Raw genomic sequence first — 18,235 nt, 5'->3', positions numbered from 1 at the left:
AGAGGCAAAATTATCAATTTGCTTCCGTGCAGTTTAACGTTTGCTTAATGTTCTGTGTCGGACAATTTTAAATTTCAATCTGAGCAGTGACATTTTGTACCTTACGCATCCAATCAAATTGGTGTACTGCAAATCTGCAGTAGCAGTAATGTTAAATTAATGCTGATGAGTTTTGTTGGTGCATGGTTTGACCGACAACTCTGCTGGCGTCTTTGTGTTTGTACCCACTGAGTCTCTACTGATTACAATATGTAAGCATCAGATATTAAATATTTAGCAGCAAGGGACAGTTAACCACTCACATGAGTCACACACATTGTTATGTATTAGTCTACTGGTGAGGAAACCTGTTGACAAAATACATTCATATACCCTCTTACCCTAAACAACAGAAAACTACTGTAAATACCCAACCTAAATCTAGTCTTAACCCTGAAAATGCTCTTTAAAGTAAAATGTCCTCATACGACCAAAACCTTCTCACAAGAATAACATTTGAATAAAATATGTCCACACAAGGAAATAAAGACATGGCCACACACAGGAGCATTTCATTTTTTATATTCATTAGGTACCAGCATCTTCTGTGAATCCACCAACAAGATACATATTCATTTACCTTCAGTAAATTAACAAGGAGGCGAACACAGATGTTGTAATGCTGAATGTAACTCTACAGCAATTTGCCTCAAGCAATTAGCTTCAAGTTAATTAGCTTCAAACCTTGTGTGTTAACACAAGCGTGTGTGTGTGTGTGTGTGTGTGTGTGTGTTAATCAATATGAATTCATTCCGAGATTTTTCCCTAAGGACAAAGAATTAGCTAAGTTTAATTAGGAAAAAAAAATACCACTGTGGGCTTCCCTGTGTGTGTTAGAGAGAGACACAGAGCTGGAACATGGGCTGTTAAACAAAGTGTAACCTGGAGAGATATAGTTAAATGCTGTAGCCTCTAAAACTGTATTCTTGCCACTACACTTTTCCATTACGTTATAATAGACAGTTACATTAGCACCATCTTTATCAATGTCAGAGAGTGATACTGTATTAAACAGTGGAATTATAAGTATTAGGTATTAAGAAAACAGAGCGAGCCCACACAGCCTCCTTTTGTTAGCTGTACTCCTGATTGTGGTGAAGGTGAGATCTCCATTGCATAAATGCATGGTGGATGATAGACTGTGAATGTTTTATACTAGGAGTTCATGAATATGAATGTGGGCCTAATAAATTCTATTATTTAGGTATTTAGTTATTTCTATTATTCTATAGCACTGCTGTCTTCAAGTGTGGACTATTATATATTACATATCACCCATATGCCTACACACTGTCTTCTAGCTCTTCAGTCTCCACAGTATGTTTTGTTACCCCTTCATCAGTGGGTAGACAGTGAGATGCTGTGTGAGAGGAGTAGGTCTAGGCACTAGGACCCAGCAGGTGCAGCACCGTGTTATTTCAGTGATCTGCAGCTCAGTCCCGTCAGCAGAGCGCCGGGTCTCCACAGCGGCAGCAGCGTCCTCTGCACTCGGGACGCGCAGCGAGCGAGCAGCGGCTCTCCATCCTGCCTGACGCGGTCAGGGGAGACTCCCCCAACTTAAACGTGATTCATTTCTGTTTTGGACTTTTAGGAACGAGGCTCACACCTGCGCATGTTCCTCTCTTTTCTGTGTTTTAGTTTTTTATTACTGCGTGAGTAACTTTAAATAGCCCATGGCTTCATCCGTGAGCGGCGCGGAGGAGGTTCGGGTGTCGGCGTTGACGCCCCTGAAGTTGGTAGGACTGGTGTGCGTCTTTCTCGCCCTGTGCCTGGACATCGGGGCCATGTTGAGCCCGGCGTGGGTCACGGCGGATGACCAGTACTACTTATCCCTGTGGGTGTCCTGCTGGAAGCCCGTCAGCTCCGTGGACTGGTCCTGCAACAGCACGCTGGCCACGGGTGAGAGACACGCTCATGTGCCTATGGGTGCACACTGATGGGGTGATGCGCCACCATGTTGTGTACGAGTTTTAAACCCGTTGGGTGTTGTAGTTTTAGCAATGGTCCACCCTAGGCAGAACTTAGGGTGCAGACAGACACCCACATTCATATTCAAATGAAAGTCGGATGCTCAGTGCTGTGGGACAACAAAGGGTCCCTGCAGACGGTGCACTGCTCATCCTCTCTGTTCTGTTGGTGAGAATTATTAAACATCACCCTAGAGAGGGCTGAACTTTAATTACTTTTGAATTAGCTGTTGCCTGGTTAATTTAAACTGCAGCACTTCTTTTTCTTTTTACATGAAATATGATAGTGAACAATGCAGTGCGGCTCTCCAAGTGCGAAATATCGAAAAAACTTTATCCTTGAGCCTCAAAGTCGGATGAATAAGAGGCTTTTGGTTTTCTATCGAGGTTAGTTAACCGTTTTCGAAAACATTTGCCCAGTGCACAACTGAATGATGTGGGAAATTTGCCCTAACCAGGAGCCGTCCAGCTGGGGTTTCATTTGGCCTTTTGTTGCGCACAAAATGAGCCTTTGTGTGGGTTTCTTCACCAGCCAAGGAGCAGGGGCAACTCAGAGCAGAGCACTCCCCAGAGATCCAGATGCCTGCAGATTAGTAACCAGGGAAACAAGTGAAGCACTCAAGAAACGCTGATTTTCTCTATTAAGGAAACTTCTGTCTCCACATTAGAGAGTTTGCTGGAAGCATTTCATATTTCCATCACAGCTGGTCATTCAGTGATGTAAAAGGAATGCTGAACACTGGGAGCATCAGTGTCTGTCTGTACAGGAACAGCATTATCACGCATCTGCTGAGATTTCGGAGAAGCATGTGTTTATGTTGTGTTGTATAAAATCTGACAACCATAAAATCTAATGTAATCCTCATCATTATTATGATTGGTTCAGCTCTGGTAAGGTTATGCAACAGTTTGCGGTGTTGCTGTTTCTGGATGGAATTAATTGTAAGGTGCACAAAATAACAGTAACAGATTACAATATTATTTTTCCAAGTTCAATACAAATCCCACAGCACATCGTAAGCACAATGTTAAAAATCAAACTTCTGGAGGTTTCTGGAGCTGCAGTGTTTTTAAAGGCGTTGTCTGTACACAGTAGACTTGATGTACTTAGCACTTGATTCTATCCCATGATTTTTATCAGCTTAAAAGTTGTCTAAAGTCTTTTGTGCAAATGTAAAAGGAGGGAAAGGCTTATGTAGGATTATCTTACACTAGATCCCTGACTACAGCTTCTGTCTGTGTGCTCCTTTGTATATATCATTTCGCTGTTTCCTCTGACCTCCTCCTCCACGCTGAGTGGTGAATTGGGTTTCCGATAGTCTGACAAAATGTTTTCTTATTGTCTGGGAGATGAGTAACTCAGGCTGGCCCTGATCCTTCTCTGTCAGCACAGACAAAGTGCACTTTGGTGCCATATAAAGACATGCAGTCTCCGTGTCAGTTCTCGGCTCTCAGTAGCAGCATACCACAGTAAATGCACAAAGCACACTGCCCATTTCCTCAGGCTTGTACTTGGCTAGGCTTATTGATTTGAATCCCAGGAATCGGTTTGTACCCCCACGAGCCCCCAATATTTCCTCAGTGTCATGCTCTAGGCATTAAATAAATCCTGTTAGTTTGAAACACCAGCTGGCCGCTCAGATGTTTTGAGCTTGTTCTGCAAAGGCTTCATGTGTGTGTGTCTGGAAAAGCACAATGTACAGTGTGCATTAGAAACTAGACAAAGGATACTTCCTTATTGCACGCCTAAAATACACACACAATATGGTAACTCTGTCTGTTTCTTCTAACGAATGTACAATTAAGAAGGGGTAAGGGTCACGTATAAAAGATTAAGGCTTGTCACAGGGCTAGGAATGTGGAGCTGTTGTGCAAGAGCAGCGCGTATGGATGTCAGGTCAGTGTGAGATGAGTGGACGAGTGAGTAGCCGACGTGCGAATCCAGCTCAGTCTGTAACAGCAAAGCAAACTAACGACAACACTTCACATTATGAATTTTGTTTTTCTGACTGCCTTCTTTTCAACAGCATGTGTGGACCACATGGAGCTAATAGGGGTCCAGTTTCTTGCTTAAGGACACCGGGGTCTTAAACTCGGGATGTCTCGTTGAGGATCTTCCTGCTACCTCCACTTCTTCCCCCTGCTCCCCTGAGATAGTGGATGTGTGTTTGACAGTGAGAGACACACTCGAGGCTCTTCTGTGACACAGATCTTCCACCATCCTCTCAGACAAAGAAATAGAATGATGCCTGAAGGATCTTTTTTTTTTTTTTTTACGATTAACACTTGAGCAGCAGCAGTGACATGCACACGGGGGCCCATAATTAATGCTCAGATTGGATCTTGTGTACTGTATCTTCTTTTCCATCTGTCATCGTGCGGGGCTCGGATTAATAGTTTGGCGCGTCCCGCTCGTCAAAGCCTTTAAGCACTCCAACTCTGGCTGTGTTTCTTGCACAGTGTACAGTGGCCTGTTCCAAATCTGAGATGACTTTCTGCATCCTGCTGTTTCATGAGTGCACTGATAAGGCTTTTTATTTGCAGACTGGCTGGGCTGAAGGCACCGAACTGACCCAGAGAAGATATCCACCCACGATGGGCTTTGACAACTGCAGGTCAAGTTACTGTGTCCAGTGAGGCAGTGACAGAGAATGTCAAGCAGTCAACTTGAGGGGGGCTCCCGTTGTGCAAGCTGGAGAGAATGGGTGCTCTGCTTTTTGTGGGCTCTTTCCAACATCCTGTGGTGACAGGGCCCATTTTTAAACTCTAAATCCTGAACCATATTTGGTCAAAAGTAGTTGATGTTTGTTTATATTTGAGCTGCTTGGCCCCTGCAATATAGTTTCCCTCCAACAAGAGTGGGAACTGTATTTTAAGCAGCTTATGTTCCTCAGTTTCTCCCCACTGGTGAACGTTTTAATGATTTTCTGCCTCAGTAGAGGGGAAATATTCTTGAAAATGCTTAATCTTTTTTATTTCCCGGGCTCTATAATAAGAGCGTACCACACATACCTACTACAAAATTATATAAAACATATTCCAAGTCTGTCAAGGTAAACTTTTCCACACACTTATGTGGAGCCCAGTACCCTTTTTGTTTATTTTTTTATTTTTTCCGCCCACTGTACTTTAAATAATTTCCTCCTGTGTAATCAACTGCCTCATCATAATATCCTCTGCATGTTTACATATAGACCTCCTGTTTCCATAAATACACAGTAAAGATACAAAAAGACGCCCTTAATCTCTAAACAATAACATACAGCATGTCCCTTGGTTAATAAGGCCTTAAACGTAGCTTTTCCTCAAATTCACTTTGCATAAAGCAAATACAAATCTCCATAAAACGTTTTCCCATTTGTCACTCAGATTGAGGCAGCAGTTATTTCCAGTTATTTTGGAGTAAATCTGAATGAAAAGCTGAGAATGCTGCTGAGCCAGCATCAGCCAACAGGGAGGGATACTCATTATCTGAGTCACCTCTTCGAGTTCCTTTGCCTTTCTGCTGAACTGGGATCCATTACTGACTGGCTGAAGTCTGCACGTAGCCAAGCATGTGTGCGTTTTGTTTCTTGTTAGGCAGAAACAGCTCTGTTCGGTTCGAGGGTTATCCACTGCGTGGTTCACATACTTCTTCTGCCACTGGCCATGGATCCCCAGTGGCTCACATCAAAACATTATGAGGCCTCGTCTGCTTCTCAGAATATGCACGAGGAGTTGTCTCTGCCTCTGAAACCACAAATAGTTTGTGTTTACACTGCAGTAATTCACTACTAACTCCAGCGGGTGGAATCACTTTTCTCCTGTGTGAGATTGAGCATGGCAGTGTTACTGTGGCTCACCAATAAGGCCTGTGACCTACTCTACTGCCTCTATTCTATTTTATGCCTCTGCATTTATCTCCCCACTCGTGTCAACAGCGCAGACACGGCTCTCCAGAGTAACCTCGTTTTAGCTACCTATGTCACTCTCTATCTCAGTGTGATTTCATGCCTTTCTTCCCTCACCCCCCTCTCTCCTCTGTGTCCCTGCGTCTGTGCGTTTGTCTCAGACTGGCAGATCGCCACGCTGGCCCTGCTGCTGGGAGGGGCGGCCCTCACCCTGCTCTCCTTACTTGTAGCGCTGGTCTCCCTGTGCTTTGGCTCCAGGAGTCGCTGCTACAAACCCGTGGCAGTCATGCTGTTCTCTGCAGGTACGTGAAGAGATTCTGTCCTACTGGAAACAAAAAAATAATAATGATAGAGATTAATCCAAATACAAAACAACTGTCCAAAGATCCAAGGCTTGTTGGCTTGTAGCTATCTTAACTCATTCATAGTCATTGTTTTAAATATTTACTATTCTATATGTAATTACAATATTTATTTTGGCATAATATCCTCTCTTCTCCTCTCATCCATTGCAGTTGTGCTTCAGGCTTGCAGCTTGGTCCTATTCCCCATTAAGTTCATAGAGACAGTCAGTCTGAGAGTGTACCACGAGTTTAACTGGGGCTACGGCCTGGCCTGGGGATCCACCATCTTCTCTTTTGGAGGGGCTATTCTCTACTGCCTCAACCCCAAAAACTATGAAGACTACTACTAAAACACGTGAGACACAACAAGAAACCAAGGCTCTCTGTTTCACTCTGTCTGTGTCCTCACAGTAATAGGAACTTTATGTCTGTTACACAGTGCAAAACCACAGACTACAAAATCTAATTCGTATCATTAGTTTCAGCACTGGAAACAACTACTTCCATTTAATACTGAAAACGTACTGTCTCACAGACTACTGTGACTGATTGGACCGAAGCCTCAAACTCTCTTGGGAGTTTTTCCAACAAGCCCAGTGGTGAAAAAGAAACTTAAAACCAGTCAGTTTAATTTGGGAGAAAATATCACCACTCAGATAAGTCTGCGCCCCCTTTAAGTGGAACTGCAGTAGGTCTTAGATTTGGGCAGAAAATCTGGAGGGAACAGATGGAATCGCTGACCCCATACCAGGATGAACTGGTGGACTAATTAGCCAATCAAAGCAAAGGAGGCAAAGAATGATGCAAACACGAGCCTATAAGGGAATTAATGGATCCAAAGGCAGGGAAAGCATAAGGAGGTCTTGTATAAAGACCCCTACTGGAGGTAGGCCATGGCCAGGATTTGAACCGCGTCTCCTGCATAGCGGGCAGCAATCTCACTACACCATCCAGGATGACAAATTGAGGAAGAGGAAGTCTGACATGCTATATCTCTACAAAGATACAGTACATTGAGAGCTCGGCCTGACCTTCGTCCTCCAGTTCAGCATGTCGTGAAGCTGCTTCGGCACCACTCTGTTTTGTCCTGTGCCGAGTCTATTCAAAGAGTCAGAGATACTCATAACACACAGGAGCTGCCTAAAGACAGTGAAAACATTCCACAGACACCTTTTAAATGATGTCACACTGGTGAGAGGAACAGTTCCTGGTTAATGAAGAGCACAGAGACAGTCTGTCACATGTACACAGGCATAAATCCATTGATCACAAATGTAAGCCTGCAGCATAACCCTCAGTTATACTTGCTTTTTGATTAATTGTTGTTATATGCAAGTATGTGCTGTTAGCAAAATAAGGTTCATTCCATGCAGACAACTGGGAAGATGGCAAATGACCATGTCTGCTTTGCGTGTGCATGTTTGCATGATCATACCCCCCGGTGTGTGTTCACACACCTCCTCACGTGATGCGTCATCTTCCCACTCTGGAGGAAATGGGAATGCTCTCAGTAGAGTAGGCACTTTAGCAAAACAGGAGTTTTTAAAATAGGGAGAGGCTGTACAAGAAAATCACTGTAGTTAGTAAAAATAAAAAAATCATACTTAGCTTTGAATCTAGGTTGAGATCTGTGATACAGTACTTAAGGAAATGCTAGAGTGCAATGTTAAAGACTTGAATGATGAGTGGATACTGGAAACGTTCAAACCTAAAAAAAGGACAATGCGAGACTTGATGGGAGCGAAGGATCTATTCTGTTAATGCACATCTTCTCAAACCTCCTCCAAGGTGGTCAGAAACTTCTATTCCCTCTTGCGCCATTAGTCAAAGTGAGTGTGTGCATGACACTACCAGTTGCTGCTGTATTTCTGATTCCCATTGATTTGATTACTAACATAATAAACATGTACTGGGTAAAATACATGTTTGCTTCATTGGGGGGGGTGGGGAGGGGGGCATGTGAATTATGCCAAACTATGCAGAAATGCCAACTGTACATGGTCAAGTCACATAGAATCAGCTCATTTATTAAGTACAGCAAGTTGAGGCATTTGCACAGGAAATCAACATCTTCTGAACACATAATACAGGGTGGTATAATATGCATAAAAGTACCAGGAATATACTCGTATGCAAGTGTCTTTAGTGTTCTTCTTTCAGTGAAATGAGCTCTAATACAGAGCCAGATACAGTGTACAGTCTACATTTCGCATTAGTCAGAAGTTATATACCATTGCTTTTATTGTTCCACTGTGAGCGAGGGAGTTATGGGTCCTGTACTAAAGTGGAAGTCCCTCCATTTTGAGATCAGGAATGGTTGCAGTTGTGTAAACAGGGCAGTCATTCTTTTCGCGTGGAATGTTCGCTACGTAAACTGTAGCACGTCCTTCTTAATCCTCAATCGCTTTGACCTTTCTGAAGCCCGTCCTACTCATTTCCAAAGATGCAACATGTCACTCCCTTTTTTATTCATTTGCTATGAGAAGAGTCTTCAACTGTCCTGAAAAAGAATCATCATCCGCCAATGGAAATAAGTGCACAGGAGAAGTAGAAGGGGAGCAGGACAAGTGGGCAGAGAGGAATAGTGGCTCTACCTCAGCAGGTAAAAAGGGCTTATATATTGACTGACAGAGGAGGACCTCTAGACAGACTCTGGAATGATGGGGCTTATAGTATCCAAGGATTGGGAACGGATGGGCCAGGGGTGGGCATTACAGAGCAGTGCTAAGCTCAGGTGTAGCGCGGCATCTCGCACTGTTCACAGCGGTTGAGTGCAGGGTGGTTGAGGAAGGTGCAGCTTTCACAGTTCCACTGAGCGCCCTCAAAGTCCTCATCCCTCTGAGGCCCCGGCACTGGCTTGGAGCCCTGCTCCCCTTCTGACAAAACAGAGAAAAGCAGCACATGACACCAACTGTTTATTCATGTGACAAAGTGTCAGCAACTCAGTACTAAGATTAACCATGGCTGTCAGGTGAACAAACATGCAAGGCACACATTCAAGCATCAACCATTCAAGTATAAATGTTATTGGACATAGGCATTCACTAAATAGTAAGGTTTCTCATGTTGTTTCCATGCCAACAGTTTTGTGGAGCCGAACACAGAGCAAGTCCATTAAGCTTTTAGTCTCAGTTTTGTGATGGAAGTCAAATACATGTGAGACTAAGACTGAAACTCAAGCTCACACTAAAACTCAATTCTGTATTTTGGCTAGTAAGTATCACTACTACCCTCTAGACTTCTTTCATCTCTTCTTTACACAACCTTAAGAAAATTTCTCTCATGACTCATATTTATGTTTTTAAAATGTTGGACAGTTCTCACCTTTCTTCCCAGGTTTGGGCGGCACAACTGGACCGGGCTGAATGTTGTCATAAAAGTTGCTCATTTGTTTTAGATCAAACTTCCCTGTGGAGAGGAGCAGAAATCAGATACCAGAGTTTGTTTAGAAGTGCCCTTCCCAATCAGAGGTCCTATGAGTGTCCAGCAATGCTCGGCGTCTTTTCAGACCGACACAAACAACATCCCTATTCACTGCAACACAGGACATATCTGTTATGGCAATGACTTTTCAAAGTTGTAAAATTATGTCTCATAGCATACTAAACCATTGCGCAATGTCTGGATATTAAAAAAGCCTTAGGATTCATGGGTGCATTGCTAAAAATGTGCTAAAACTAAACTATCCTAGAGTGTATTTAAAAATCTCACTGGCACCCAAAGCAACACATTCAAACAGACCATGTTACAAATAAGCCCAATCAATTATTCATAAATCAATATAATTTTGCCAGGATATACCGTCTTGTTTTTTCTACTTGCACACAAAAGACATTTTTGAAAGTTGGATGCTGCTTCAACTAAGGGACTTCACTCTCAACACAGTGAGGCTTCTTCCAAATCAGATTCATGACAAAACTATCAACAAGGGATTTTTATTGGCTGCTTAGAAAAAAAAACCTCTGGTGGCTACAGCAACATACTCAGATGTTAACTTGATTTACTGATTTATTTTTGCAGCTGGACGTAATTTTCTGTAAGAAAAGTTTTCTAAGTTCAATAATCCGCTTTGTGAGGGTATGAAAGCTGGGCTCCAAGAGGCAAAAATCACACTGACAACTTTCACATTTACACTGTCACAACAACAAAGACCACAACAGTATTTCCAGAAACCTTTAAACAACTTCTATTCATTTGACTATTAACTACAACATATGTGGATTTGGAAATTCATACAACTGGTCACAGGCCAAAAATAAAAGATTCTGAAAGGCAGAAAAACAAAAAAGCTGTAGATAAAACAGGAACAGCTATATTATTTATTATGCAGTGTTCAAACTCAGACTAACCTTTTATTTTGCAGCTGTGTTATTTTGCTGCAAATTAAGAATTGAAAGAGAGGGTCATACTCAAAAATCAAACGAGTGAGAGAAGTCAGCATACAAACGCTCAGAGCGGTGACAGACACATACAACAACAGATAACAAGGTCCTTCACCAGTCACAGCTTTAATGACAGCTTGACAGGATGTCTGGCCAGGACTTGCCAAAAGGCATTTAAGAGACTGAAACAAAGAGTAAGAATGCTCCAGTGTCTCACAAGACCAAAATGTTGCTTTTGGGACATTTTGCTCAACAATGTGTTTAGTGTAATGCAAACATTACACATGAACAGAAAAACACAATCCCAATCATGATGCCTGACATGTCAGTGTCATGCTGTGGGGTCTTTCTATACAACACATCCACCAAGTCATGTGAAAGACAGATAAATGTAGCAAAATACAAATAAGTGCAGTCCGTAAGAAGTGTGACTTGAGTGGGGGTTTATTTTTTCTGAATGACCACAGCCCAAATGTTCAGTGCGTTGGGCTGATTGCAACAAAATTTGTCACTTTTTCAGCTTCCAACATCACCACCCCTAGGAAATAGATAAAGCATTGCAACTAATTTCCAAACACTGTGGTTTAGAGCATGTCACAACAATAATATTATCAATTACATAACTTGGACGGATAGACCAAACTGTGCACGAACCCAAAAAAAAATCAACCATAGATCAGCCTGGGTCTTGTCACGGACCAGCCAGTCATTTCAGAACGTTGCATCTGTGTGCAGTGTGATGGAGCCTCATCCATCATTTTGGACCCAACCCTTGTGTGCTTCGCGATTTGGCTATTTCAAGATCAATGCTTTCAAATTAATCAGAGACACACTTCAAAGGTTTGTGTAGGAATGTGTGTGTGTGTGTGTGTGTGCATGTGGCATGTGTGTATTTATACCTCTAGACTGCAGCAGATCTATCTCCTTCAGGGTACAGTCGATATCAATCTGAAGCTTTCTGTTCATACTCCGCAATCGGGTCATCTCTTCAGGCTGCAGTCGTGCAAACACACAACCAAGTTAGATTAGACAAAAATAGACAACCAAATATTGCCTATCCCCCAATTAAAACTTTTTGCTGTAACCCAAACATTAGCACGTGTTCTGCTTCTGGCTGATCGACCTTCGCTCTGTGCTGTGCGACACCCTAACTAACTTTATTCCTGTTGGTTCAGAGCAGCATGTTGTCAGTCAAACCATGATGGGGTGAGTTTCTATCAACATCATATCGACCATGTCTTAAAGTTCTATTGAGGAAAACTTAATATTTTGTGGTAACTGTCTGTCTTTGCCCTTTCAAGAGCAAAGAAATTTCAAACCTGATTGAAACCCAGAACGTCAGTTGCAATGCACCTGTCAGATGCGTCTGAGCCTACACAATCATAAGGGTCTAAATAATCTGACTTGTGAACTTGTGAAATCATTACACATTTCCACAGTGTCTGTAGAAATGTATAAAAAGACTTGTGGTCACACAAAATTTGCAATTGCGCAAAGAGCATCACATGAAAAAGCACCATCAGATTGGTGCTTGTGCAGGTAAGAAACCGCAAAGAGCAGAAACATATTAGTGAGCCTATTCATACATATTCATCCCTTACTCTGGGTATAAGACTGGTTGAATTGACTCGTCGAAAGCGTCTTTGAAGGGCGTCGTATTCCATGTTGTTGACATCTGCCTTCAGCTGCTCTAGTTTTTGCTTTTCCAGCATGAGCTCCTTCATTAGACGCTCCATCCTGGCCCGCTGGTGGAGCAGCAGAGCTGGAAGGAAACACCAGTTTGACTGTTACAGGTTGTTCCTACAAAACTTTATAACACTATCATTATACAGGTACAACACTGATATGGTATAGGGGACAAACTAATTATAAGGGGATAAAGAAAAAACAAATGACAAACACAAAACATTTACTCAGACTGTATGATTTATGTAAGTGGAGGAACAGTCTTCAGTGTGAAAGCAAATTCTGCCAACAATACAACAAACGCCAAAAAAACATTTATCACATTAACATTTATTTAACAAATAATACCTCAAATGATGTTCCCAAGGTGGTTTATCGTGAACAGTCAAATGTCTACTAAGATGAAGTCAACTATTCTCAGGCTAAATGCTGGCCCTAGTCTTTATTTTAGTCAGCACAGCTCCAAACACACATCAAGTATTGACTCTAACTGGAAACCATTAGTGTTAGAGTCACACATGCAGAGTAGTCAATAGAAGAACAAGAATCCCTTACCTTGTGTGTAGGCATAGTCATCAGAGCCTGAGCTTGAACGTCGGGGCATTTGCTGAAACTGGCTGGCAACATTCCCTGGTAAAAGAGAAATAGGCAGGATGGGAGGAGGGGCGGCATTGTGTTCACCTTGGTCTACTATGTTCAGAAGAGACTCTGCTTCAGCCACAGGAGGTGAGCTGGGTGGCCTTTGGGCCTGGCCTCCAGGTGTCACTTTCTGACACAGTTTGAGTGTGTAGGCGGACTGGCCCGGTTGAGGAGAGGATGCAGGCCGCGGCCTTGTGGGGGCCTGGTGCTGCAGGTAAATCCCAGGGTGGAAGGGTGCAGACGCTGGTCCTGGAGGTCCACTCATAGTTATACCCCTTGAAGGGGAGCTGGGCGAGGGGCTGGTGGCCATGTAAAGTGCTCCAGGTGGGTGGGGTGTGTGTACAGGCGAGTTGCTGCGTGGCCGTTGTCCCTCCAAAGTAATCTCTATCTGGTTTTTGAGCGAACCTTTGGGGTGATAGGGCCTGTAAACAGCTGGCTGTTGCAGGGGTTGTTGCTGGTGGTGGTAGGGCATACTGGGAATGTTTGGAGAGCTAATGGGGAGGAAGACATATGGCTGGTGCTGGGGTTGAGGCTGGGGCTGTGGCTGGAGCTGAGGCTGGAGCTGAGGCTGTGGCTGGGCGTGATGCTGTGGGGAGCTGTACGGTGAGCCATATGTGGGAGTACTGTAGGGGGACTGCTGATGCTGATAAATGGCTGTCCCAGTCGAGGACCAGGGAGCTGGCTGTGGGCTCTGGGAGGGTGAAGGTCGAATATGGAGGGCGGTGTTGGTGCTGTTAGCATAGTGCCCAGGAGGGATTTGCAGAGCTTGTGGGAAATTGGGTATATTTTGTGAGATAGTTACTGTTATGGGGTTCATATAACGTGGGACAGGTGAGTATGTGGGAGACATGCCCTGCATTGTGGGTGGCGGGGTGGGACTGCTAGCTGAGCGGCTCTGATCGTTCATGAAGAAAGGATTGTAACCTGGGGATGGTGCCATGTTGGCAGGCGCTGACAATGGCTCAGGGTAGCTGGACCTCTGAGGTTCAATGTGACTGTCACTGGTGCTGTGCACTAGAGCGCGTCCTACTCCTCCTGCTCCTCCATTTGTCTTACTTGCATCTGAGCCTGGTAAGCCGAGGCTAATGTGTAGCATGTGGTTTCGGTTCAGTCGTCCCTCTTCTGGACTGTGATGGAACTCTTCATACAGGTATCTATTACTCTCCTGAGCCAGTACGTGGCAGCAGAGATCCAGGTTGTTGTTGTTCTGAGACAACAACAGAGACCAGTGTCAGCCATTTAACTACTTATGTTTGAATAATATTAGATGCTTATAATCGAGTTGAAATAAAACACCACCTATACAACTGAATATCACATATTTTCCAACATCATCCAAACTGCTTTTAGAGCATATGGACCAATACGTGTGTGTATGTGAATACCTGCAGAAGGCACTGAGATACCACCCCTTCAGGGATCTCCGGGAAACGTTGCTTGAGGTCCTGCAGGATGTGATAGTCGAGCTGAGAGCCTCCCTGCGCCATCCTGAGCCAACACAGAGAGTCAACGGGCCCAGAGATGCAATTCTTCACCTACCCGATCTCGTCTCATCCCCTGATGATGAGGAGATGAGTCCAACAACACGAAAGACAAAATCAAACGTCTGGGAAATGTTTGCAACAAACCTAGCACTGCTGGCCTGCCTGTCACACACCCTATGTGTCAGCAGTGACTGCAGCGAACATTTCAATTAAATAGCCGCTGTGATGTTTGTCAACTTGAGTTTTGCACAAAAGAGAGCAATCAACTATGACCAGATGGAAATCAACACACAAACACATCAAACATACCAGCGTCACTGACATTTCATTCACATTAGCACACGGCTGCTAGCAAGGTGCCTCTCGGTCTGTTGTTGTTTAGCCATACTGTTGCACCGAGCAACGACGACATACAATCGAAAGCTAGCAGGCTAGTAATCAGCATCAATTAGCTTCCGTACATCACTGAAACAAACAACCCCACCGGTGTGTAAGGAGTTTACGACAGGAAGCAACTTCACCATTACGGGGACACTGTCCGATGTGACCTGCAACTAAATCTGCAACACAATCCCCTAAACGAGGCATCTCTTGAAAGAAGATTACCTCAGTTCACCAACTGTCTGCCAGCTAACACTGCTAACACTGCTGGCTGTGCAGCTGTCACAAACCTGGGTGTTGATGGATTAGCTAGCTAGCCATGCTAAAACATTAGCCACTAACTGCTTGGTAAAACTTACCATATGTTGAGAGTCTCACTCGTGGCTCCGACCATAGCTGAATCCCGACGAAACAGGAAATATTTCTGAAATGCAGCGCCGAAGTTTGTTGACTGTTTTGTTTTGGCTAAATAACTTGTAGTTTCGCATTCCAGCGTCAGGCCGCGGCCGCTGAGCTGAACACGAACTGTCTATCGCGATAGCGTCAGGTTGTCCCGAACCAGGAAGTCGTTCAGACCCACCAGTGGCTGCGTGGGGGCTCAAGCCGTGACATCGTCAGCTTTTACTTCTTTTTAATGAATAGCCACTGATTTCTCCTCCAAACATTGTTTAATGCAGATAAATACAGACTCATTCCACAAAATAAAGCTCTTAAATTGATTCGGCTAATACCATGTCATTTCCCAAATAGGATTTATAAATATTATCATTTGCTATCAGGAATGGTGTCATTGTAATTACGTTACACCTAAAATATGAAACAATATTATACACACATTCAACATAGAAACAACACCTACAATCTTTATTTAATAGCAATTTTCAAATCCTAAGTCAGCTATCAGGTCGTTTCAATTTCTAAATTATTACAATAGAATTAATAGGCCATTGCAGTTTGACATATGTAATATGTTTATCAGACTTATGTCACAAGAGCAATCACTTGATTACCAAAAGTTGCATATTATAGCTTTGCAAGTAGATTCTATGTACACTGTTGCATATTTTTTTATATCTCTGACTATATTTATGACTTTGACAAGACAATTGTAAGTGAAAGCTTACTTACTATTTACTTACTACTCGGCAATAAACTTATTTGTGATTCTATGGAATTTATTTGAGTAGAATTTCTACATTAAAGACATTGAACGGTGAATCAATAAGAGCAATATTGTGACATTTGAGCTTTTTTTGTTTACCACTTTCTTTAAAGACCGCATGCTCATTTTAAGTTTCTAGACGGGATTCTCATGTAAGCATGCACAAAGTCTGTTTAAACCTGAAACAGGAAAGAAACTCCCACAGTGCGTCTTTCTTTGATTGTAATCTTTATTGATTCACATTCTGTAGGTGTCATTACATCACTGTCTACGTAAACCCTTAAATTTGTAGCCAGGGTGAACAGAGGAGTCACACCCTGGTGTTTGTAGACAACTGCATCTGCCAACAGAGCTATTGCCACACCAGTTAGCTGATGTTTAATCCCATATAAAAAAAAAAAAACCATGTACACTTATTATAAAATCTACCCCTATCTCAAATTAAGGAGGAAATAATAGAGAATTAAATCAGGTGGCAGTTTAATGCCTCTTTCTTTTCAAATAGTGGTGATTAATAACCATCTTAACTTTTTCTCATGATCACCAGATAACCTGTGTAGGAGGGTTTTATTCATGAATATGATTCATTAGGCCGTAATTCCGATATAAGGAAGTCATAATTACAAGATAAGGTCGGATGTTTCTTTCTTCTGTGAATGCAATGTGCTTTCTCATGTGACTGATTAACTGTCTCACATGTTATGTTGGTTGTTACCAGTTCACTTTAAAACCAGACCCTGGTGTCATTTTCTAGTTGTATTCACTAGAGGGCAGTGAGAGATCCACAAATACTGACAACAACAGGACAGGATTTCTTATGTTTGATATGTGAGTTAAACTCATGGTGATTTAAAACTGAGAAACAAAAAGAGTCACAAAACACTCTAGTACACAATTATTACCACGTTTGATTTGTGTGTAGTTGCGTGTCAGTCTACAGTGTAGCACCACATTTAAAACCCGCTCCACTCACTTAAAAATGTTCCCCGCGTCCCCTTAAAGCAGGCTGTGAAGAGTGTGGCCTGCTCTCTCCTCAAGCAGCACCTGTTCTGTGGTGGAGCTGCCTTTCCTTCTCCTGACAGCTGAGCGCTCAGTAGTCACAGCTGGGAAATGATGACACTACTTACTTATCATGTAGTTTGAAGAGAAAAGGCTCAATTGAAAACCTCCCAAAGAAAAAATCAGCAGAATGCCAATATCTGGAAGTTGAAAATAAATTGATTTCAGAGAGACACTGCAGTTTACTTGTCCCTCCCAAAGCAGCAGAATGGTGTTTAGCTCGAAGTGCTTGGTCATTCACTTCATCAGCACCAAATTCCTCCTTGGTTCGCCCTACTCAGCAAAAGACAGAAGTGTTATTGAGTTCAAGGAGAGTTCTCTCTTTAGCTTTCAGATCAGTTGACGGATCAATGGTGTTGTCTGTCTTAATAAACTGTTCTGTCCAGGAATTGCAGACTAAAGTACTTTGTAGTTTAGTGGATTCAAAATTCAATGCAGACACTGCAGCGTTGTGAGTTAGGATTAACCAATTAAAAGGTCCTTTTTTTCCATACAGTGTCGTGCCATGTCAGATGTTTATGTGACTGAAAATGGTTATCTAAAGGTGTAGACAGGTGACACTGGTGATCATCCACTGCTACAGCTCAGCAGGGTGTGTGGGGTTGTACCACTACTAATATATTCATAGGGGTGTCAGGGCTGAGCTGAGCAGCTGAGGCTAATGCTCAGTCTGACTCAGGCTAGCTGTCATTACGGTGTTGATTAGTTGCCACAGCTGTTGTGCTATTTAAAGTACTCCCCTTGTTGTCTCTGGTGCCCTGCAGGAGTCAGAACAGAGAAGCACGAAGCCCCTTTGCCCCGAGAGTTCACACAAGAAGCCCCCAATCAACTCACTCCTTAATGTGAAGGAAGTTAATAAATGCAGGGTGAAAATAGTAACTCCAAAACATGCTTATGTTTCAGCTAAATTAGTTTCAGTGTTCAAAGGATTTATGTTTATATACATAATAATACCAACATGATAGCCTCAGTGCATATTTAAAATAAAATGGACAGTGATGACCCGATGTACAAAAAGAAGACTCTCAACACTGACTTGAAGATTGCAGGTTCAAAGTTCATTGGCTGTTTGTGAATTGCATTACAATCACCATTGTATGCAGTGTCTCCTCTGTGTGCACTTCTGTTCAGTGTCTCCTACTATGTCTCTTTCATACAACCTTTTTTTCAAGTTCCTTCTCCTCCAATGATGATGTGACTCT

At 42.9% G+C, this 18,235-nt stretch overlaps 2 protein-coding genes across 3 annotated transcripts; one reads left to right on the top strand and one right to left on the bottom strand.

Moving 5' to 3' along the window:
• The first annotated feature begins 1,498 nt into the window (after positions 1–1,498).
• Positions 1,499–8,732, top strand: tmem47 (transmembrane protein 47). Of its 2 annotated transcripts, XM_026345300.1 has the most exons (4): positions 1,499–1,575; positions 1,678–1,938; positions 6,058–6,198; positions 6,412–8,732. In XM_026345300.1, the coding sequence occupies exons 2-4, from the start codon at positions 1,713–1,715 to the stop codon at positions 6,588–6,590; spliced, it is 546 nt and encodes a 181-aa protein (XP_026201085.1). In that variant the 5' UTR covers positions 1,499–1,575; positions 1,678–1,712; the 3' UTR covers positions 6,591–8,732. The 2 variants fall into 2 exon arrangements, with proteins under 2 accessions (XP_026201085.1, XP_026201084.1); XM_026345299.1 differs by lacking the exons at positions 1,499–1,575; positions 1,678–1,938 and having other exon boundaries at positions 4,560–6,198.
• On the bottom strand, positions 8,247–15,354 carry tab3 (TGF-beta activated kinase 1 (MAP3K7) binding protein 3). Its single transcript, XM_026345262.1, has 7 exons — positions 15,172–15,354; positions 14,333–14,504; positions 12,864–14,154; positions 12,224–12,384; positions 11,522–11,615; positions 9,565–9,648; positions 8,247–9,116 (listed from the first exon to the last, which is right to left on the bottom strand). The coding sequence occupies exons 2-7, from the start codon at positions 14,432–14,434 to the stop codon at positions 8,971–8,973; spliced, it is 1,878 nt and encodes a 625-aa protein (XP_026201047.1). The 5' UTR covers positions 14,435–14,504; positions 15,172–15,354; the 3' UTR covers positions 8,247–8,970.
• Between the last annotated feature and the right edge of the window lie 2,881 nt (positions 15,355–18,235).

Source organism: Anabas testudineus, chromosome 4 (assembly GCF_900324465.2).
Source record: "Anabas testudineus chromosome 4, fAnaTes1.2, whole genome shotgun sequence".
NCBI classification, from domain to species: Eukaryota; Metazoa; Chordata; class Actinopteri; order Anabantiformes; family Anabantidae; genus Anabas; species Anabas testudineus.
Note: the sequence above shows the minus strand (reverse complement) of the source record. Positions and strands in the feature narration are given on the sequence as shown.

What these genes read in the sequence shown, in the direction of transcription:
- tmem47 (XM_026345299.1), top strand. Translation starts at nt 5,826, where the DNA reads ATGGCAGTGTTACTGTGGCTCACCAATAAGGCCTGTGACCTACTCTAC. An exon ending in AGTCATGCTGTTCTCTGCAG is followed by an intron (nt 6,199 to 6,411) that starts GTACGTGAAGAG and finishes CATCCATTGCAG; the next exon opens with TTGTGCTTCAGGCTTGCAGC.
- tab3 (XM_026345262.1), bottom strand. Translation starts at nt 14,434, where the DNA reads ATGGCGCAGGGAGGCTCTCAGCTCGACTATCACATCCTGCAGGACCTC. An exon ending in CAACCAGTCTTATACCCAGA is followed by an intron (nt 11,616 to 12,223) that starts GTAAGGGATGAA and finishes GCACGACTGCAG; the next exon opens with CCTGAAGAGATGACCCGATT. An exon ending in AGATCTGCTGCAGTCTAGAG is followed by an intron (nt 9,649 to 11,521) that starts GTATAAATACAC and finishes TCCTCTCCACAG; the next exon opens with GGAAGTTTGATCTAAAACAA.